This window comes from Neurospora hispaniola, assembly GCF_033458365.1.
Source record: "Neurospora hispaniola strain FGSC 10403 chromosome Unknown B0T23scaffold_8, whole genome shotgun sequence".
NCBI lineage: Eukaryota > Fungi > Ascomycota > Sordariomycetes > Sordariales > Sordariaceae > Neurospora > Neurospora hispaniola.
In genome coordinates, this window is record NW_026944413.1 from 1,960,031 (window position 1) to 1,980,957 (window position 20,927).

The window sequence follows — 20,927 nt, forward strand, 5'->3', positions numbered from 1 at the left end:
GTACGTACGCGCCGATTAACCTTGACGCGGAGGCCTTTGCCGGCGCGAGACTTGTATCACCGGAGGTGTTCCACGGAAGCATTACCATCAGAACATGGAACCTCAAACAAGATCCGAAGCTGCTCGAGAAGCAATCATCACCTTGGGTGCATGGCTATTGCGGTGATTCGGGACATTGTGTAGTGTACGGCCAGCTTACATAACTTGACTGGCCAATCGGCATCAACCAATCACAGACCAAGGGTATCCGATTAGTATCGTGAGCTCGTCTGTACTCTACCAACTCAAGACTCCAACAACATCGACATGAAAGATTATGTACACCTTGAAGCGAATTAATCGTTTCTCATGTTCGGTTTCAGCACCATCATACATCCAACTCTAACCTGAATCTGTCGTTTTACACCTTTCTCATGCCAACCGCCTACCAGCCCTGCCGCCGGTCGGTACATCAGTGGCCGGCGCGATGGACCGCGGTTGAGCCTCAACCACATAACTAACACCGTCATCAGAGCTGTACGACGGAGGCCGGCGGAGAGTTCCCGGATTCGGACCGTCTCTGCTGCCAGCCCTGGACCGAGCACCCTCGGAACTGGCCTCCTCGTCCGGAAGCGCGGGAGTAACAGCCCCTTCGTTGCGCATCCAGTAGATGCGGTTGGGATCGACTCGCTAGAATGACCATGTCAGCAATCTTGTTCGTGCATCTGTCTGAAAGGGGAGAGGTATGTCACACTTACCACAGACTCCCGCCACTGTCCATACTCGGGCGGTTTCGACACGGCCGTAGCACTCGGAAGGCCAGCAGCCTCCTCATCACGCGCCAGAACAACACGGATCGGCGTAGGCGGAATGGCGTATGGCCCTGAGGGGGCATGGATATCTCGTTCAGGATGGGCCAGACCGCTTTCCAAGTCTCTGCGCTTGCTGCGTCCGCCTTTGAATGCCAGCATCACGAGGCGGACGGCACTGTGCAAGAAAACAATGGCTCCCAAGACGACGACCAGGATCATGGCGATGGTAAATCCGCTGCCCTGGACCTTATGGGTGACGGAAAGGGCGAGATCTGGAAATTGTTAGTATGGTTGGACCCAAACAAAACATGATAAGGGAGAGGGGGGAGGAAACTTACAGACGATGAGCAGACAAGCCAGAATCATCCCCGAAACAATAGACCGCAGAATCAGTCTCCTTTTCGTCCGCGACCTCACCCACGGGAAACAAAACAGGAAGTGTTTCGGCGGTGGTGCTCTTCTTTTCCTGCGCCCCGAGTGTCCTCCTCCGGCAGCCGTCGTCCTCGCCGACCTCGAGTGCGATCCCGACCCGGAACCTTCATGCCTTCTCGAGCTGCTACTCTTCTTTTTCCTCCTCCTCCTTCTCCTCTCTTCATCACGCGCATGTCTATGTCTCCCCGTCGTCGTTGACCTGCCATGATCTCTCCTCGAGCGATGACCCCGACTTCGATCACCAGAGGCGGCATGTCCAGCTCCCGACCTCGACCTGCCACCACCTCCTTCTCTACGGCGCTCACTACGCTCTCCATCCCTCTCACTCCGATGCCGTCTCGCAGCTGTCCTTCTGGGTTCCGTCACTCGCACCGTCCTCCCATCTCGACTCGCCCCTCGATTCCCGCCCAGTAACCCAAACCCATACCTCGAAGCTCCCCTCGTCGCCTCTCCTCCTCCGCCTCTTCCTCCATGAGAAGAAGACCCATCCCTCGTAGGCGGCCCATTACTCCCCCTACTCCAAGTCCTCTCCACCCCAGGGACATGCAGCCTCGTACTCGGCAACTCTTGTTCCCCGATTCGAAAAGCCGGTGACTTGGGCGACACCGGGAAATTCACCTCGGTAGCGGGCGGCAAGCCATCGCCTGAATAATGACTTGATGCCGGGCGAGGTCTACCACCTCCGCCCAAAAAGCGAAAGGACATTCTAGGAAGAAAGAAGCGCGAGGAAGACCGGCGTTCGACTTCTGCCATTTCTTCTTGTTGGGGGATGGGTGGTGGAGCAGGGAAGTTCGCCGGGACGTTCCCGGGCCCCGGCGGGACGCGAAGGGCAGGGTGGATGCCTAGTTGGGCTTCGAGGTCACAGTAGAGATCATCCTGAACGTTGGTGGCCATGTTGTTGTTATTGTGGTGGGAGCGTCGGTTCAGAGTGCTACTGCTAGATGGGTATTGAGCTCGTTGCTGTCGATGTCTGGGAGAAAGCGGAGCAGTGTCGGAGTCGCGAGAAGATTGAGAAGAAACGGAGCGGACTTCTTCGTCTTCGTAGAGGTCGTCGTCGTCGTCGTCGTCTTCATATTCGTCGTCAGAAGACAAAGAGGAGACGGATTCGGGGTAGTTGTATGGTCTTTGAGTGCGGTTCTGGTTTTGGTTTTGGTGGTAGACTGCTGGGAGGGGGGCGGGTTGTCCGGTGTTGGTGTGATCGGCGGCTGTGCCGGTTGTGGCTGTGGTTGTGGTTGCGGCGGCGTTGGCGGCAGCAGGGGGAGGAGCAGGGCTGTTCCGCCGAAGACCTTGAGGGAGGAAGTTGAAGCGGTCCATGTTTTTTGAGTCCGTGGATTGGGTAAGTTGTGTGGTTGTGTCTGGCGCTGTGAAATTTGTTGCGACGGTGAATGAACTGAATTGTTTGACCTATCGTTTGGCTTGGGGAACAGTAAACATGAGTGGTGTAAGTAGGTAGGGATCGTCGCGCCGTTTAGGCTTGGTTGTTCATGATGTGATCGGTTCGTTATCGTTGTTGTAAATATGTCTTACTTCCTCGGTTTTGTTTTTCGACAAGCCTTTTCCCGCACTTGTCTCTGTCTCTGTCTCTTTCTCTCTCTCTCTCTCTCTCTCTCTGGGTATCACTGAGGTAACCAAATGTCCGGCTCCAGGCTCGAACTTTTTGTATTGCTATTCGTTGTTATCGTAGTCTTCTTCGTCGTCGTCTTCGTCGTCGTTCCGTGTTTCTTTTCCGAATTCCAGATCCGATAAAGTTGAAGGGAAGGAATGGAGGAAGATAAGAGCAAAATGGGTAAAGCGAACTGTTTCCGAAAAAAAAAAAAAAAAAGGGTCGATGTTCGGTGTCTGGCCACGAAGAATAAGGGAACGTGTTGAATGTGAATGTGGATGTGAACAGAACAACTGCGCCAGCGGAGGTGCAGAGTGTGCGACGTGAAGAGGAAGAAGAGAATGGAGAAGGAGGGAGAGAAGAAGAAGAAGAGAGGAAGAGAGAAGATGAAACGAGCAAAGGAAGAAGAAGAAGCGACCCGTGAGGAGCAGTGACTGCAGGAATCCGGGGTAGGTATAGATGGACTAAAATTGATGAACCTGAGTGACAGCTGTGAAAAACTCCTATCCTATCCTATCCTATCCTAGCCAGCTAGTGTAGGTACATAGGTTGACAGCTTGTGTGTGACCAGCTCGATGACTGACTGGATTTGCCGGTGTCGGTGGGTTGGTTACACAACGTCAAGGAAGTGTGTGCAGTGACTCGAAGAAGAGAGAAAAAAAAAAAAAAAAAAAAAAAATTCACCGAGGAAGTAGTGTAAGTGTAAGTGAGTGTGTAGGATGCCGTGGATGGTGGATGTCGACAACCAGACAACCAGACAGACAATTGACGTGGTAAACACACTAACACTAAAAATCAATCCCCTTTCCAATTTCAAACCTCGACAGCGAATGATGTGCTTTGTTTCAGGAGGGATAGAAACAACGACAACACTTCTTTTGGGTACCTATGGAGTCTCCATGTGGGCGACGGACTAGAGGGAACCGATGGATGGATATGGATGGGTTATGTATGTATGTATGTACTATGTATGGACACTAGTACAAGGCTGTGTGTGTGCTTGACATCCTATGGATGACGGGCGTTTGGGTATGACGAAACGGACGGGCCAGTCGGCCAGCCAGCCAGGGGTGGTCGATAGGGACATTACCATGCAGCAGGGATACCTACCTAAGGAATAGTATGTAAATCTTCACTCGAGGAGAGGACGCGCTGATCGAATCCATTGAATTAGGTGTTTGGGTCGAAAGCTTTTGGGGGAAAAAAGTGTGGAAGCGAATGTGACGCCTTCCACTTTCCTTGCATGGTGGCTATCATTCTCAGGGCCTCAACGACTGACAGCCCAGACGGATGGACGAGAGGGGTCAAGGGACCATAATAAAGTTTGTAGTCTATACATATCAGTTTCCGAGTCCCTGAGTTGGACCACAAGTGTTGGCTTGGGTTGCACGACAAGGTCGTAGCTGAACAAGACATATGAACCAACCAAGTATTCGGGATGGGCGTTGAGGACGGTCATTGGGCTTGCTGCTACCACTCAGAAAAAAAAAACAAAAAACCGTGATAAAATGCTGCTGCATGTACATACATCCATTACCTTGAACAATCACAGCAACACAATGAAGCAGGAACAACAGTAACACTAAAAAGCTGTACCTTACAGACAGCCTGCATCTATACGACTCACACCCACCCACCAGTTTGACATGCCTCCCCTCTTCCTAAAATGATTTGTTTCGACAGTACCAGGGGCGTATAAGCCAAGACTGCGACCGGACCAATATGGACCCCTGGAAGCGTCAGAAAGGGGTAAGTCGAGCGGCAAATGATTGGCTGGGAGCTCTTGTCCAAGTCTTTAGGGCCAAACTTCGACGGCCACTGGGCGACCGATAGTCAGGGCTGTGAGGCGTTTCAGGCGCACATTGGGGAGTGCCAAAGCTCGTTTCAGATTGGTTGATGGGCAGACTGAGGGAGCCTTGGGATACATAATTGGGTTCATAGCCTATGTATTTCGGTTGGCATCGGCGCGGGTGAACCGAGGCAGATAGATTGTCGAGCCACACGGATTGCAGTTGCAGAATGTCATGCACCCAGAGCTCGCCGCCCTCGGGTTGATAAAGGTCGACGTTGCCAGTGGACACAAATGTATCCAGTCCCTTATTGTCTGCCACGATCAAAGCCGCTCAGTTGAGCCATGTTTCCTTGCTTTTTCCAGTTCCATTCAGGCTGGGTATCTAGTTGTGTGTAAATGAATGCAACTTGTAAATAACTCCTTACGCCATGCGTCCGTCGACCTGTTCCTTTTGTGACATTATCGGGGTGCGCTGAACCACCAGCGTTGTACCCTTATCCAATTCCAGACTCTTTCTTCCCAATTCACCGGCCTCCAGCCCATGACGTCTTGCTAGCAGCAAGCTTGGAGCCGGCAATATTTTGCACGCAGCTGTACGGCTAATGAGATTCCCCGGGCCTATCGTTCCTCACTTCAGCTCGCCTAGCAGCATGGTCCTATCGGACGACGCAGAGAGAACTACAACATGGTTAGCTACTGCAGATAACAGCCAAAACGCAATGAACTTACTAAGAGGATCAGTGCCGGGAGAGAACTCGGCTACGTTGACCGTTCCCTTGTGACCCGGAAGCTTGTACAAAAGCTTGCCAGTGTCACTGCCCCAGATAACCACGGTGCCATCACCCGCGCCCACGGCAATCTTCTTGCCATCTTTGTCCCAGCTTCCCTTGATGAGGTTCTGCTCCATGCCAAGCGGCGCGCCATCAAACGTACGAATGTGCCTATCCGCAGGAGCAAACGGCCTGATATCCCATGTCCTCGCTGTCGAATCCATGGCGTACGAGAGCAGCTGTTGCGAATCTGGCGACACCCGCAATGTGGTGACAGTATCCTGATGTCCGATCATCGAGTATACGACTGCCTTCTTCCGCACATCCCAAACTTTGATGTCGTTGTCAATTCCTCCCGAGTAGATCTCGTTGCCGGCCTCCGACATGGCCACGGCGGTTATGGGGAAGTCGGTCTCGATGTAATCGGCGGCGTTCTTGGTTCGCGGATCCCAGATGCCAATCGTCCCGTCGTCGCTACCACTGATGAGCAGGTCCTCGCCGCGTCTCGAGATGTCAAGTGAGTTGACGATTTCTTCGTGTCCGACGTAGCGCCGTATCCTTGTGCCTAATGTAAGGTCCCAGCTGGCAAGGTGCATGTCGGCGGAGGCGGAAAAGAGGATCTCGGAGTCGCGCGACCATTGGAGGTCGAGGACGGCACCCTTGTGACCGTTGAGGACACCGTAGTTTTCGCAGTCGCCATAGGTTCTCCAGAGCACTGTAATAGCCAGTTGTTAGTAGCTGCCTCCAACTGTCAATGCCGACAGCTGATGTAAAGTTGGAACGTACTGATGGTACGGTCCATGGAACCAGAAGCTATAAGGTTGCCGGTAGGGTCGAACTTGGCCGCAAAGATCTCGCCCGAGTGGCCGGACAGCTCCATCACCGGAGCCTGGAGGCTGCTCGTACGGGGAGCTGTCTGGATAAGGTCACCGCTGCTGCCAGTCGCGCTGGTCCTCGTGAGGGCGCGACTCGAGCCCAGGTTGGGTCTCTTGACGAGCTGACCCCCGCTGGGGTCATCGGAAGCAGGTCTCTTTTCGGCGGACATGGTGGGTAATTTGAGATTTTGGTATTCGGGGTGATTGTAGCAGTAATCGGGATGGTAGACGACAGGCGGGTTGATGTCAGAGCAAAGCAATCGCAGTTGGCGATACCTTTACGTCAAGTGGATTTTTGATTGCCCGCTCTCCGTCGCGACGGAACTTGGCGATTTTGACTTCACGTCGGGCAATTCCCTGCTGCAACACTTGAAGCCGCTGTGAGGCTAAGCCTGATCAGGCTAGAAGGCAGAGCCAGTGGATCCACAAGGGAATGTGCGGGTGGGGCCCCAGCTCCCGCTGTCGAACCCTTGCGGTTCCCTTTGGTGCCCAGACCTAGCTCCCGTCGGCAGTGCCCTGTGGTGCCTGCCCCGGGGCAGACACATCGCTGAAGGCAATCGCCCGCGGCTTCCACTCCAGCTTCACGCAGTTCCATCGAGGTCCCCAACTCCAGTTCCATCCCGTCTTCTGTCTCGCGGTCCAATCCCACCGCCTTGTAACGACAAAAACAATCATCGCTCATCATTCTGTCTTGTCGCTACCATCGTGTCTGAAGCGCTGGCCCGCGCTCCGATTACATCCACCCTTGACCCCATTGTTTTATGAGAACGGCATAAATCATACAGAGGCTCCCCGAGCTTCTGATTCCCAGAATTCGCAATGTCGTCAGCAAGCAAAGCATCCCGTCTGGGGGAAGAGTAAGTCGGGTCCCAACCAATACCGGGCAGTGTGTTCTTGTTTGCTAACGGCCGGTTGTTACTCTACAGGATCTGGAAGTAGGATCGCCCCTGACCCCTCGGTAACAAGATGCCCTCGCAGTGCTAACTGCCAGGCAGGACGAGGATTGAAAAAGTTAACGCCGAACTAGTCGTCCTCACCTACGGAACCATAGTGGCGCAGATATGCAAGGACTTTGAGAGCGACTATGCCGAAGTCAACAAGCAGCTGGATAGAATGGGGTACAACATTGGTCTCCGTCTGATCGAGGACTACCTGGCCAAGTCCAACACAATGCGCCGGTGCTCCAACTTTCGCGAAACCGCAGAGATGATCGCCAAGGCAAGACTTCCTCGGTGCCAACATCACATTGCCTCTTGCTAACACTACCTGTCGCAGGTGGGCTTCAAGATCTTCCTCAACGTCACCCCGACAATTACAAACTGGACAGGCGACAACAAGCAGTTCTCCCTTGTTTTCGACGAGAACCCCCTTGCCGATTTTGTCGAACTGCCCGATGACGGCCGGGCTCAAGACCAGCTCTGGTTCTCAAATATCCTATGTGGTGTGCTACGCGGTGCTCTCGAGATGGTACAAATGCAAGTCGAGACCCACTTCATCAGCGACGTGCTCAGGGGCCACGATACGACCGAGATGCGCGTCACGCTCGTACGCTACATCGACGATGAACTTCCTCCCGAGGACGACTAGGAGAGCGTACAATCGAATGACCATTAGGAGTTGGTCCATGAGGATGCGAGCACCGAAGTAGCCGACACTCGCCAAGTCTCGCCCGAAAGCGTTGACACGGCCACGCCAGACGAGGTGACGGCAGAGGCTCTTTTGGCTTTCCTGACAGACATCAGCGCCAAAAAAGGCGACGGGATAGTCGAGCAGCAGGAACCAACTGGAATGACCGACGCTCAAATCCTGCCCCCACGAGAGGAGGTCTTTGAGGATGTGGAACTCGGACCACAGGAGTCTCCCATTCGGTTCCACAAATCAACCATCAAGTTGCGGCTCGGGGCTTGGAAGAGGAAAATTGAGGAATATATTCACCAATGATGGTGAGAAAAGGGTGTGTGATGATTAATAAACGAGCATATCAAGCTCTGGAAGGATGGAGTTGGGGCGTCCGTTCAGTCGCAAATCCCGAGCGAAATCAGGCAATGGCTTATAATGTTTTAGAAATGATAGCGATACATGCACCTCTTCTTCCAGGCCCAGCTCGTATCATCCATGAACAAGAGCTACAGGTACCATATCAAGCGACGCAACAATACCCAGACTAATAGTTTATAGTAAGAGCATCGTTGGCTAAATCTACGTGTTGGAACTACCGTACCATGTACAGGTGGATAACAAGGGAAAAGGGGTACGCAGAAAATGAACCACCAACCACCAACAATCAATAACCCGCCAGCTGGTTTGGAAAGTTCCATCATTGTCCTTTATTATTTCAAAGACAGTAAAGGCGTCGGTGACTGATCTTACTTCATAGCTTCGGCGTGTATCATGTCAACCATCACGTATGCAAACTCTCCGAATCTCGGTCAACGGCAGCCCCCTACGCCAGCTCTTTATCTGATAGATCTTGGCTCCTGTTCTCGGTAGTTCATTTAGGTGCGGCTCAAGTGACCGCTATGTGATGAAGAAAACCTGGTGCCGCTTCCAATTGTCGTCCAAATCACCAAGCCGGGCGCTTACTTGAAGAGGGTTCTTTTGTTTTCCTTTGGTGTATCCTCGTCACCTCCCCCCTTCCTACCACCCGCTGTTGTCTTTCGCCAGCGCCATGTCATATGACACCCTCAGGGGGAAAAGAGAGAAAAGAGAGAGAGACATCGTTAGCGCCTTGGTCTGTCACGATCACCAACATGATCAACACGATGATGGCCACACCACGTCCCCCTTTCAGTGTTGAAACACCGAGATTACCAACAAGACCATCGTCATGACAAGACACAAAACCGCTAAACAATGGAGTCAGAGTCGGTGTGCGTTCTAGCGCGCAGCTTACCAGTTTATAATGGGCTCACGCTCTTTTACTGGGCTTCTTCGGAGAAGTCAGGCTACCACGTTCGACGACCAGCTTCAACTCAAGATTGCTGCAAGACACAACGGGAGAAGGCGTACCTTGATTTGCTACCGCTACTCTATAGAAGCTACCATGGGCTGTGGAATGTCAACTGAATATCGAGAAGACGAAAAAGATGTGAGTGTTTTCTGTGCGAACGCCCCGGTCACCAGCGCGGTTTCCTCTGACTGACCTGAACCATAGCCCCTGATCTTCCGCGGCCCTCAATACGGATCCACGTGGCAGCACCAGTCCATGTACCAGCCCATATATAAGCCAGAATCCCAGCCCATCATCCCCATCCAAGAAACAGACAGCACATACAAAGTGACGCTATCTACCTACTGTAGTGCCTGTCGCCTCAAGGCTCAAGGAACCAAATGCTCCGACCAATCCAAAAAAGCATGGATGCTTGAACGGCTAGTTTCCGTATCGCCGACTGCCCTACAGCAAGCGGTAGATATCCAAGTATATGGGATGAAGGAGTTGCAGAAATACCTTAAGTACAATTCGAACAACAATCCGCGTGTTCAGCTACGAGGTGATTTCTGCGCTTACTCTGGAGATCCACAAGGACATTCAGGGCCGGAGAAGTACGTTGAAGCCGTAGTGCAAGAGGCCTTGGAAGATGAGGAAGATCGGTCGTTGAGTCCGTGCCGGTTGGTCAGAGATATGATGAGGTATGGGATTAAGTGTTTTCAGACGTGGGAGAACGAAGACGGCAGAGGCAAGGTTTTTTTTATCCAACCTAGATTGTAGTGGAGATGGACGGGTGCTTCGAATTCCAATCTATCAGTGTAGCTCTGCGTTGGACGGGAGACCAGGTAGATACGTAGGGTAGTTGAGCTGATATTTTATCCATTTTTTTTCTGGGTAGGCATGGTAACGAACTTGAAGCATATGATTTAGATGTATGATAGCAGCGGCAGAAATGAAGGCGCAGGGCCTATATTACTCTCAGGGCTTCCTGCTCACCTCGTAGCTGAGGGGTTCAGTTCCGTAGAGGTAGGTATCTTGATGGGTTTGAGAAGCACAAGAATCCCACAAGCCGTAGGGCTAATACCTCCCTGAAGGCAAGTCGCTCCCACATACCCAACTCCTGTCAACCCAATCCCCTTTTAAATACATGTGTTGACCTGATAATCTCAAGCCTAGGGTAGCTTCAAAACCGACCCCCGACTACCGGATGTCAAAGAAACCCATGTGCCGCTTCCAGTCGGAATCAAGTCGGAGCGGTTGATCTTTGTACGTACCGAAAAGTATTGCACCATGATTTCTTTGTTCTTCTCACGATAATGATCTAGCCCATCACTGAACCACAAGAAAACACAGAAACAAGACGAAGTACACGATGCAGTTGGTGCCTCCCAGCTTTTCAATCACCAACACGATACTCTAGTCACTCGCCCAGCTTTCAATATCCGTAGAAATACATATGCGCCAACACAACCAACGAAGATTTCTGACGCGGAACAGCAAAAAAGGGAACATGGGTACCTATGGCGCGCAACGTGCCCACTGGTAGAGAGCAGTCCGCTTGCTACAGATAGTTATAATGACGGGGGGTTTGGTTCGTCCTCACCAGGTTCACTCCGACGATAAAACTACAGACCTCTAGCACATCGACTACTTGTACTATTCAGTTTTGGAACTTACGGAAGCGAGAGGCTTGATGACTAGAGGTAGAGAGTTCTATAGCACAGCATCACAATGGGTAGCTGTTTCAGCACACAAGAATTTTCCCGGAAAAACTCCAAGAAGGTAGGTACGCTGCACACTTGCCTTAACTACTAAATGATGGTGGTACCAACAATCAGCTAACAGATCCTACACACCTAGGAACACGCCTTCATCAAACTACGACTCATATGCGATTTTTGTAGCATCGAGAATCCCTGCTACTGGCCCAGAATTTTTGGAGACCGGTGGATGTCCGTCGACGAGGAATACATGCGCGCGAACCCGCAAATCTTTCCTACTGTCTCCCAAAAGCAAGGAATAGTGATTGGCTTGCTCGAGCTGCATGGCTCATTCTGTCTGTGGAATGATGAGGGAACGAAGACTCTGGTAAAGTACTTGGAACTGGCGGATTTAGTACAAGTATGGGATAGACCGTCGGATAAGACTTGCGTAGGAGAGTTACGAGGGCTCATGGAAAAGCTTGCAGAGGCTAATGTCGAAGTCAAGCTCTCGCCCCCGGGGATATGAGATCCATGGTATAGAAATGCATAGTTAGGTGCCCTGTACAGACGTTTTCTTCCACAAAGAGGGTAGGTCTTGTTCAGCTGACATATACCGAGTTTCCACTCGACCAACATTCGATTAAGAGGAGATAGAGCCGGTGGACAGGATCAAATGAGGGTTCCTCGTTACACCCAACAACCCGCGAGTCAGCGCTTAAACACTAGAGATACAGTAGGTACCTAGAACATTCAAGCAAAATACCTCTACAGAGAGAAATAACCCTGGAAGTAGAAAAACGCAGATGGCGTTCCTGCAAACATCCAATCTCCAACGTCGTAGCTACAATTCGCCCGTCTTTCATCCAACATCTGTATGCGCCCAAAAACATCTGTATGCGCCCAAACTACCAACCAAGACGTTAATTCAGTGTAGGGATACAATGATCAGCAACAGTCCGTTGGCAGGTTCACTTATAATGACCTGCTGGGCTCCCCACCCGTCTACTTGAGGATACTGCGAGTCCAGCACACCTCACTCGTGGACGACTATTTCCGGCTTCGAATCCGTGCGGCGAAACACTTTGAAAGCAATCTCGTCTCGACAATCACACTACTGCCAAAGCCACAATGGGTTGTGGTACGTCAAAGCCTGTGATGAACGAGGTAGGTTAATCCCTCCCTTCCTTTTATTGTTACCTATTTAGACCCCTGTTAACATTGACTAGGCACCTCCACAGCCTGACTATTCAACGGCCGGAGAATTGACGGAGGCAAGTCCCTTCCCTCACATCATTAAGGTACCTATCTATCATCTATACATACCTGTGTAATAACATTGAGCATAGACTGCCCCTGGGGATCGTCCCTCGACCGGTTTCCCCCCTCCCCATACCCAAGCTGTTCAACTTAAATTTTCAGATGAATTGACGGAGGCAAGTCCCTTAGCTCACATCATTTTATCATTTGTACCTAGGTACACTAACATTGAGCATAGGGTGGTGCCCCTTGGAATCGTCACCCGGCCAATGTTCTACCTCCCCATCCCAACCAAGCTCTTCAGCCTAGTTTTTCAAAGAATATGACGGATGATTTATGCCTATCTGCTTAAATTTGAGCATAGAGTGCCCCCGGGGATCATCATCAACGGGAGGAATTGGCGGTAGCTCATAAAAGTAGTCAGGAGAGCAGATACTAGTCCGAGATGGAGGATACTTGATATCTGGTTGAATTTCGGCGTCCCGGGACATGTTGGTGGCGTGCAAAATTTCCATTGATGTTTGGTCATCACGGTTGGTTGTGACTAGTTGTTGGTGGTACCTGCCCTGCTCTGTTCGACATGCTGTGCCAAAGAGGGAAAGAACGCTGCGCAGACACTCGGCAATACCTTCGCCTTGTGAAGTTTCATGTGAGTGGAAGTAATACCAAGCCTGATTTCTTGAGTGAGAAACTATAGAAATAATGATTCACTCCCACATTCCCACTCAATCATGTTTTGTCGTTCTTGTCTTGCCGACAACCTCATGGTCACCAATTCAGGGGGATAATCATCAAAGGAACCCTAACCCTCTCAACCTCACCCATGCATGCCATGCGACCCCTGTTCGCCGGCTGATGAACCCTTCGGAATCATGCCGGGGCATTCAGGGTATGGGTTTAGAAATCAGCAACGATGGCGGGGTGTTTTGTCTCTCGTTTAATTCCAGTTGTGTTGACGAATGTCTCGAACCTTTGTTGCAGACTTTCGAGGTTGAAATGTCTTGGAAAAAGGCTGTCGATCTGCGGCCCTCGTCTTTTTGCTTCGGGGAAATTGTCGAAATTGACTAGGAGCGGTAAAAGTCAGTGTGTCGGGATGTGACGCGGGGTTTGGAAAATATATGACATGAAGGAGGATGTCAAGATGCGGCCGCGCCGTCGGCGGTGGTTGGTCGGCATCTCTGAGATCAATAAAAAAGAAATGAAATGCTGAACTTGATGCAATTGAAAGTGTGTCGGTCGATGGCGAGGAGTCAATCTTTTGGGAGGCATCGATTAAATCTGTAAAAGTACGTACACTTACAGAAGCCGATGTGGCCCGTGCCCCTCCCTTTGCCACGGCAGCGTCAATTGATGATCCCGTCCTTCCCGCTCTGCCGCGTCTAACGGCGTCAAGCCAGCTGCCATAGTACCCATTCCCTTCCATCTTGCCATTTCATGAACAGATTCCAACTGTGTGGATTGCGGGCTTGCGTGTTGTCGCTGGCCCGCTGGCTGGGCTGAATGAGACTGGGGCGGGAGAGGAGAACCGTTTGCTGCATGGCGCCGTAGATCATGTCATGGCGGCCATGGTAGGCTCGTCTGGTGGCTCGGCAGGGCAGTTCATCATGATAGGTGCCAGCAGTTTCACGCTTCCATGCCATTGTGGCATTGCTTGCCCCTCCAATTCTTCAAGCCTTTTGGGTAATAGGTAGGTAATCTTCCATCCCCTGAAGGCGACATGACTTGGCGTCATTTTCTGTGTATTTCATTTCAAGACATTGGGCAGGATTTCATCAAAGGGTGAAAGTGAATTTTCATACACTACTGCCAAGTCGAGGTTTTGTCGCTCCTTGGAGAAGCGATTGTAGAATTGGTTACCTTCAGTCTAGGTAGGAACGAACGCAGGGGCCGCAACGAGGCTTCCTGCGAACCGCAAGCCGCACGCAAGATCCCCAGCGCGATCCACGAAGCAAATCCACGACAACAACACACCCCCGGCTGCCCGTAGCGCGTATTGCCGTACCTACGTAGCTAATGCAAGGGACGCTGCATTTATCTGACTTGTGGCGCACCAAGACCTATGTCACTTCTGCCTGGGTAGTAAATGAAACTATGAAGAAAACGAGGCAGGATGATGATTGACAGGTGCAGCAGGTACGTGATCCGGCCGGTGTATGCTGTGTTTTGTGGGTTTGTTATTTCATCCCCAGACGGGACGGAGCAACGGTAAGGTAGCAGCATATCGGTGCTGCAACCCTGACCAGCAGATCCAGTCTGACAGCAACAACCCTGAGACCTTGGGCAACTCCCGAAGCTGTGGTCCCACCGACCAGGAAGCCGTGACAGCCCAGGGGCAGCACTAACCACTAACGGGACCCTTGGAGATTACCTGCGGCAGCGGCGCATCACGACATAGGTGACAGATTCATTGAGGGCGGCAACCTCGACGATACCTATGTACGTCTGGTACCACTTTGTTTCGATTGCACAGCTTTTGGCTACTCTGTTACGTATACTGGACTGCACGTGAGTTTCATGATGTCCTCAAAACTCGATATTGTGTTCTATTACTTTGTATGAGGTTGTACTGACGGGTTAGGGTCTGTTGAGGGTTGCTGACGGGAGGGTTGGCGCCCGTTGTTGGCGTTGCCCTGGCGTTGGATCTGCCACCCGGCAGATCGTGTTGTTAGTGGCTTAGCGCGGCGCCCAAGACCCTGTGGAGATTTGGAGCCCACAAGGCCAATGCTTATCGCGATGTCGTCTTGCAGTCCAACCTAGGGTAGGTCATATGGGTTTGCTATGTAATCAGGTACAGCTGAGCTCGGAGAAATAGTACATACACACGAAATGAATCTCGATGACCATCTGATGATCTCGAGTAATCAATGATCCATCTGACCAGTGAGTCCTTCAAGCCATTGCCTAGGAGAGGACGCAGTAGTCGGGTTCCAGTGAAGGTTCTGGCATACTACCTAGGTATGTAGTGTGTTTCTTGAATCGTCATGACTGAGGTGTTCAGCACAAAGAAACCCAGGAGACGGAAGTCGGAGATGCCCAACATCATCTCTTTGCCAACCATATTGCGCCGGATCCCTGCCAAACGTGGCATCAAAGTCTTGACGACCTTGTCCAACGCCATGGACTCTTTCACGTCGTATGCCATGTGGATGGCGACATGCTAGTCATCTCACTTGCGCATGTCAGTGCCTATTTAACTGAATACTGGTAACCATTCACCTGCTGCTCATCCTAAGCTGTTGCACAATCGCCAAAGGCCTGCCACGCGGGAGGGTATGGGTTGAGATTATGGCTGGGAGCCACACGAGAAGTCTGGGGACTCCCGGAGCTTTCGGCAAGGTATACCTGTTGGATACGAGTTGGCCTGCACCAAGTGTGTTCTGTTGGTTTGAAAACACACGACCAACGACAGCGTGACGCCCAACGTACAGACACGAAAGGGGCGAAGAATATCCGGTCGATAAAGAATGGAAAAAGAGAAGTTGACAGATTTGATCCAACTAGACATCCAACGTGAATGTCTGAGGCTCTCGGAGAGGCTCTCCTCGCTCAGATCACCGATTTGTCGCGTGGACAGATGGTTTTTCATAAAAAGTGACAGAACGACCAATTCATACCGCTATTGATTTGCCCAAAAGAATGAGTTGAAGTGAGGCTGCAACAAAAGCAATTCGCCAAGTAAAGAGTTGGCAGCTGTTAAGCCATCTTGGTGATGACTGTCATTGCAGAACGGTGGAACAAGCCAAATATCCTGAAGTAGGCAAATTGGTGGCAGATACAGGGGCGCCAAGCCGTCATTTGCTGCATAGGTGCATATTTGAGCTGCAAGAGTGCCTGAAATGCCTGATTAACGAGGCAACACCTGAGACGGTCTGAGATGTACACATGCCAAGATGGCGGATGGTGCGATTGCGTGCTCCAGACTGCGCAGGCTTGTGAAGCTCGGTCTCCCATCTCGCGGTTCCTCCATCGCCCATCACCCCCCAGGCCCGGCTCCTGGCTGCTTCCACTTCCCCCCCCCCCCCCCCCCCAAATTCCAATACGATTTGGCGTGAGCACCAAGCAAAAGAAGGCAGCGCAGTCGGCCAAAAAAAGTCCCCAAACCCCAACCCCCGTCCCCCCATCTTCCTCCCGTCCTTCCTCTCTTCTGCGTCCTACGACCGTTGAGTTTCGTGTCGGGAATCCTCCTCTTTTGCGGCACGCCACTTTGACGTCCCAATCGCCCTTGTCCCGTCCCGACCACCAGCGAGATTGAGCGGATTGGCCCACAAGAGATCCCACGGTCGCCGGCCCCGAGACCACCACCAGCGAGAGCCAGCCTGCCGCCGCCTGCGCCTGAAGAGGACCACCACGGTAGCTAGAACCACACACTGTGACTTGCCCGGACCCCCGTTCCCCATCTCCTCCTCCCATCCCTACGACTACTTTAGCATTGCACGCTTTCCTGTTGCGACGTGGACCGGATCATCATTCCCACCACCTCTCCAACTACCTACTTGCCTGGACCACCAACACCACCTTGCCTCACTCTAACCTCGACGTCCACTCCTCGCACCCAGGCGGCGACCACCTACGAACCACGACAACACACTCTTCGGACTCTACACCACGACACGACACCACATATACCGCCACATAATCTCTGGTGGGACGATTTGGCACATAATCGACCATCAACCTACCTCTACACGACCAAGGCTGTTGGATTCTCGGAAAGCGGGACGGGAGTGCACCCGCGCGCAACTAAAGCCTTGCCGTTCCCGTGAACTCAGCAGCAGCAGCAGTAGCAGCACCATCGCCACCTACCATCGCCGCCGTCGCGATATCTTTTTGAGATCCAGCCTTGCCGGGCAGAGATCTGGCTGCCTGCCTCGACCTTGCATCTCGCCTTTGACACCGAGCACCGGCCTGCGACGGGACATCGGGGATATCGCTTGTCAAACGCGCTTTCAAAAGGTACCATACATACCTACCTACGCACGCTATTGCTCAAACCTCCCCCCGGGCCGTTCTCCCATCTGGCGTGCTCGAGTGCCAGTGCGCCGGTACATCTACGGACCTGAGGCTTGCGGTAGAAGTCTACGTGCACCGAAATCCGAGCCCGTTTCGCGGCCTTGCCTCGCTTCCTTTATTTCTCTACAAAACACCCACGCCCATATTTTTAAACTCTTCAGATTCACCCAACGCCTCCTCGTCTCTGTGACCTTTTTCTCACCACGCACGCAGACACTCACCAAGAAAGGGGATCGTGCAACAGAGACCTTTCATCGCTGCACCCACGTGCATCTCCGGCCACACACACACTAATCTTCATCCCCGGAATATCTCACCGCGGTCGCCCAGCCCCCGATTCGGTCGCTGCAATTTCTCCCAGCTGCACCTCACCCGCCTTTCAGCTAGAACATACTTCTAGACTGTTTCGCTCTTCTGGCTGCCGTACTTCCTCCACGCTCTGCACAACATCCGTCTAATCGGTACCGACACGCTACTTGCTGCGCCAACAGCCCAGGCTCCCCCGCCTGTATCGAGGTACTTGACATCTCTCTTACCAGCCTGCCCCTGTCTGCCTGTCTGTCTATCTATCTATCTTCTGCCCCCCAACGCGTGCCGTGCCGTCGCTTGTCGGCGTCTCAGAGTATTTTCCTGCTGCCACCGCATCACCTTTTCGACGCCATTGACATGTTATCCGGCAATCACCTCGCCATCACTTTACCCCGATCTCAATGCACGTCCGCCGCCTGCCGGGTATAAGCGCATCGCGCAGTCGTGGCACTTGTACGCACCTGGTTGGCAAGCTGTGCCCTCCTGCGCCGAACCCTCTCCCGAATTTCCATCACAATACATGAACCTAGACACACTAACCCTTCTTCATGCTTTCAGGCTCCCGTCGTCATACACACGACCCAACTCCATTGCTTTCAACTCTTGCGAATCCCGCTTCTCGCCCGGCAGACTTGTCTGTCTGCCCGTAATAATCAGCCATGAACATGAACAACATGGGTAACATGGCGCAGATGAACGCCATGGGCGGTCCCGTCGGCGGCGCCCCTATGCCAATGATGAATAATGGCGCAATGCCCGTCCGTCCTCAGCAGCCTCCACAACCCCAACCGCAACAGCAACAACAGCAGCAGCAGCAGCAAATGCAGTTCGGGGCTGGAGCTATCGATGGCGGCCGTTCGTTGCTCGAGACCTACATTTACGACTACTTCATCCGCCAAGGCATGTACGACGTTGCCCGCACAATGCTACAAAATAACCCTCAGATCAAGACGGACAAATCTGCGAGCCCTGGTCAGAACTTGAATGGCCTGGGTGACGATCCCATGGATACCGACTCAAAGGACAACCTGGACCAAAAGCGTCCCGACGACCTACCCCCAGCTGCGATTCCGAATTCCTCGACAAGCAACAACCCCTTTCTGCTCGACTGGTTCTCACTGTTCTGGGATATGTTCAACAGCCAAAAGAGCAAGGGCCCTGCTCTTGTGAACCAATACGTGCAACACAACCAGGTAAGAACTGTCTTCTCTGATGTGGCAGCTTGTTCCCTAGCTAACAGCGACGCTAGAACCAGTCCCGCATGCGTCAGGAACAGATGCTGCGGCAAATGCGTCCTGACTATAACGCCCACGTCCAATATCAGCAGCAAATGATGAGGAACATGAATGGTATGGGCGGCATGATGAAGCCCGGCAACCAGCTGCAACGGGCAGCCATGGCGAACAGCCAAAAGTAAGTCCCGTATCCACTTTACCATGTGGTTTGTTCAAAGCTGACCCTTGTACACTTCTTAGTCCCCAAGCCATGCACATGCTTCAGGCACAGAAAGCTGCTCAAATGCAGCGAGATCCCTCGGATATGGACGGAAACCGAGTGAGGGCGGCGTCGCCAGGATCGGCAGACAACGCGCCATCCCCATCCAAGCGGCCACGTCTCGAGGGGGCCCCCTTCAACCCCAACGCGGGTGTCATGGTGCCCAATGGCAGACAGATGCAAGGCATGCCAGGCCAGCAGCAGGTAGGAGGTGGCCCCAATTCAGCACAAGCATTTTTCATCAACCAAATCCGCCCAAACTCATTAATTCCTGACCAACTCCAGGCCTTAATCAATGCCAATCCCAATCAGCTCAAAGCGTACGCCGCTAACCTCCAGCAGCACCACGGTAAACAGATGCCCACCAACCCGATGGCGAATGCTGGCGGTCCGCAAAACCAGGGCTCTCCTATGCTGCCGCAGGGACCCGATGGCCAGAACATCAACCAGTTTTACAACCAGGAAATGGGCGCCGGAAACATGCGAGCTGGACCTGGTAACGGTCAGAATGGGTCAAGTAACCACGCCCTCCAGGACTACCAGATGCAGCTGATGCTCCTGGAGCAACAAAACAAGAAGCGTCTGATGATGGCTCGACAGGAGCAGGATGGGATGCCACGACCTGAAGGCCCCAACGGTCCAGGCGGACCTGGCGGCCCGGGAGGACCTCAGGGACCGAATCCTCAAGGCTTCCAAGGCAACTCGCCACCTGGGCAGCGCAATGGAGCATCACCTAACCCTTCGGAGCAGATGAAGCGTGCCAATCAGCAAATGAACAACCCCCAGAACATGGGTTCCCCCCTTCCGGATGGCGCCCAGAACCGCAGTTCACCGAATCCCACAATCTTTATGGGCGGCAACATGGATCCCAACGGAGGACAGCCCCATTACGGCATGAACATGAACATGGGCAACCAGATGGGAGGCGGTATGCGTCCACCGAACGCACACCCAGGACAGCCCTTCAATGGCCAGATGAACCCACAGATGATGGCTGCCCAACAGCAGCGTCAAGCACAAATGCAACAGCAGGCTCAGCAGCAGGCGCAACAACAACAGCAACAAGCCCAACAAGCGCAGCAGCAACAAGCGGCTCAACAGCAGCAAAATCAAGGGGGCCCTAATATGCAATGGCAGCAGCCTGGACCCAATGGCCAGATGGTTGGTCAGCCTCCTCAAGCTCAGCAGGCTCAGGGTCCAGCGCAGCAGAGAGCTATGCCGCCACCTTCTGCTCCCCCAACGGCAGCGGCGATGACCAACGCTGCCAACTCGAGGAACGCGACGTCATCTCCTCAAGTCACCAACGCTGCTCCTCCGACCCCCAACCAGGGCAACAAGCCGGCACCCAAGAAGAAGGAGACCAAGAATGCTAAGAACAAGGTATGGAATCCCCCCCTTTTCAACTAATCTCTCATCCCCTGTTGAGTTGCGATTCTGATCCGGTTTAGGCTGCTACGCAGAAGAAATCCAATCAGAACCTCAACGCAGGTGCTACACCTGCTGCAGACGCCGACCAGCCGCAAGAGCCTCCGGCGCCGGCCACTCCAATCACCCCAGTCAACCCAGCTAGCTTCAACAAGAACCAAGTAGGCAACCAGGTTGTACAGAATGGACAGCCGGCCGCCCCGGTCCCGCCGCCATCTGTGCCTCAGGTCGCCGCCCCGCCACACCCGGACCCGACCCAGAACAACAATTTCGCCGAACCAATGATGGTAAGTCCGGAACCTTTGTTCACTACCCAGCGGGGGGTGCTAACTAGCAAGCTGCAGAACTTCGATGTTGAGTTTGCCAACCCACTCACGTCAAACGATGTTCTGAACGACTTTGATTTCGACTCCTTCTTGCACGATAATGACAACGGCGGAGAGACTTTCGACTTCAATGCCGGCGTGTTTCTGGATGGCAACGAGATCGGAACGACGGAGTAGAATTCCGTCTTACCTTCTGGTTCTCCCTGATCCG

General features: G+C 52.8%; 8 protein-coding genes across 8 annotated transcripts; 5 read left to right on the forward strand and 3 right to left on the reverse strand.

Moving 5' to 3' along the window:
* Positions 1-411: 411 nt before the first annotated feature.
* On the reverse strand, positions 412-2,537 carry B0T23DRAFT_324761 (uncharacterized protein; the record flags this gene model as incomplete). Its single annotated transcript, XM_062835456.1, has 3 exons — positions 412-669; positions 738-1,063; positions 1,130-2,537. The coding sequence occupies 3 exons, from the start codon at positions 2,535-2,537 to the stop codon at positions 412-414; spliced, it is 1,992 nt and encodes a 663-aa protein (XP_062689413.1).
* A 2,709-nt stretch (positions 2,538-5,246) lies between these two features.
* Positions 5,247-6,433, reverse strand: B0T23DRAFT_432230 (WD40-repeat-containing domain protein; the record flags this gene model as incomplete). Its single annotated transcript, XM_062840365.1, has 3 exons — positions 5,247-5,296; positions 5,348-6,103; positions 6,175-6,433. 3 exons carry the CDS (start codon positions 6,431-6,433, stop codon positions 5,247-5,249), a joined length of 1,065 nt encoding a protein of 354 aa, XP_062689414.1.
* Positions 6,434-6,788: 355 nt separating this feature from the next.
* Positions 6,789-8,025, forward strand: B0T23DRAFT_235348 (NO signaling/Golgi transport ligand-binding domain-containing protein). The gene is made up of 4 exons (XM_062833959.1): positions 6,789-7,120; positions 7,190-7,198; positions 7,259-7,481; positions 7,539-8,025. Exons 1-4 carry the CDS (start codon positions 7,083-7,085, stop codon positions 7,848-7,850), a joined length of 582 nt encoding a protein of 193 aa, XP_062689415.1. The 5' UTR covers positions 6,789-7,082; the 3' UTR covers positions 7,851-8,025.
* A 1,281-nt stretch (positions 8,026-9,306) lies between these two features.
* B0T23DRAFT_324169 (uncharacterized protein) lies at positions 9,307-10,453 on the forward strand (the record flags this gene model as incomplete). The annotated part of the gene is made up of 3 exons (XM_062835399.1): positions 9,307-9,351; positions 9,418-9,876; positions 10,364-10,453. The coding sequence occupies 3 exons, from the start codon at positions 9,307-9,309 to the stop codon at positions 10,451-10,453; spliced, it is 594 nt and encodes a 197-aa protein (XP_062689416.1).
* Positions 10,454-10,923: 470 nt separating this feature from the next.
* Positions 10,924-11,421, forward strand: B0T23DRAFT_456610 (uncharacterized protein; the record flags this gene model as incomplete). Its single annotated transcript, XM_062841266.1, has 2 exons — positions 10,924-10,974; positions 11,053-11,421. The coding sequence occupies 2 exons, from the start codon at positions 10,924-10,926 to the stop codon at positions 11,419-11,421; spliced, it is 420 nt and encodes a 139-aa protein (XP_062689417.1).
* Positions 11,422-12,389: 968 nt separating this feature from the next.
* Positions 12,390-13,978, forward strand: B0T23DRAFT_388545 (uncharacterized protein). Its single transcript, XM_062837761.1, has 2 exons — positions 12,390-13,216; positions 13,447-13,978. The coding sequence occupies exons 1-2, from the start codon at positions 12,855-12,857 to the stop codon at positions 13,556-13,558; spliced, it is 474 nt and encodes a 157-aa protein (XP_062689418.1). The 5' UTR covers positions 12,390-12,854; the 3' UTR covers positions 13,559-13,978.
* A 720-nt stretch (positions 13,979-14,698) lies between these two features.
* On the reverse strand, positions 14,699-15,294 carry B0T23DRAFT_399244 (uncharacterized protein; the record flags this gene model as incomplete). Its single annotated transcript, XM_062838407.1, has 3 exons — positions 14,699-14,905; positions 14,972-14,996; positions 15,104-15,294. 3 exons carry the CDS (start codon positions 15,292-15,294, stop codon positions 14,699-14,701), a joined length of 423 nt encoding a protein of 140 aa, XP_062689419.1.
* A 2,416-nt stretch (positions 15,295-17,710) lies between these two features.
* B0T23DRAFT_448121 (uncharacterized protein) lies at positions 17,711-20,893 on the forward strand (the record flags this gene model as incomplete). The annotated part of the gene is made up of 5 exons (XM_062841031.1): positions 17,711-18,664; positions 18,721-18,884; positions 18,947-20,345; positions 20,414-20,677; positions 20,708-20,893. The coding sequence occupies exons 1-5, from the start codon at positions 18,131-18,133 to the stop codon at positions 20,891-20,893; spliced, it is 2,547 nt and encodes an 848-aa protein (XP_062689420.1). The 5' UTR covers positions 17,711-18,130.
* Between the last annotated feature and the right edge of the window lie 34 nt (positions 20,894-20,927).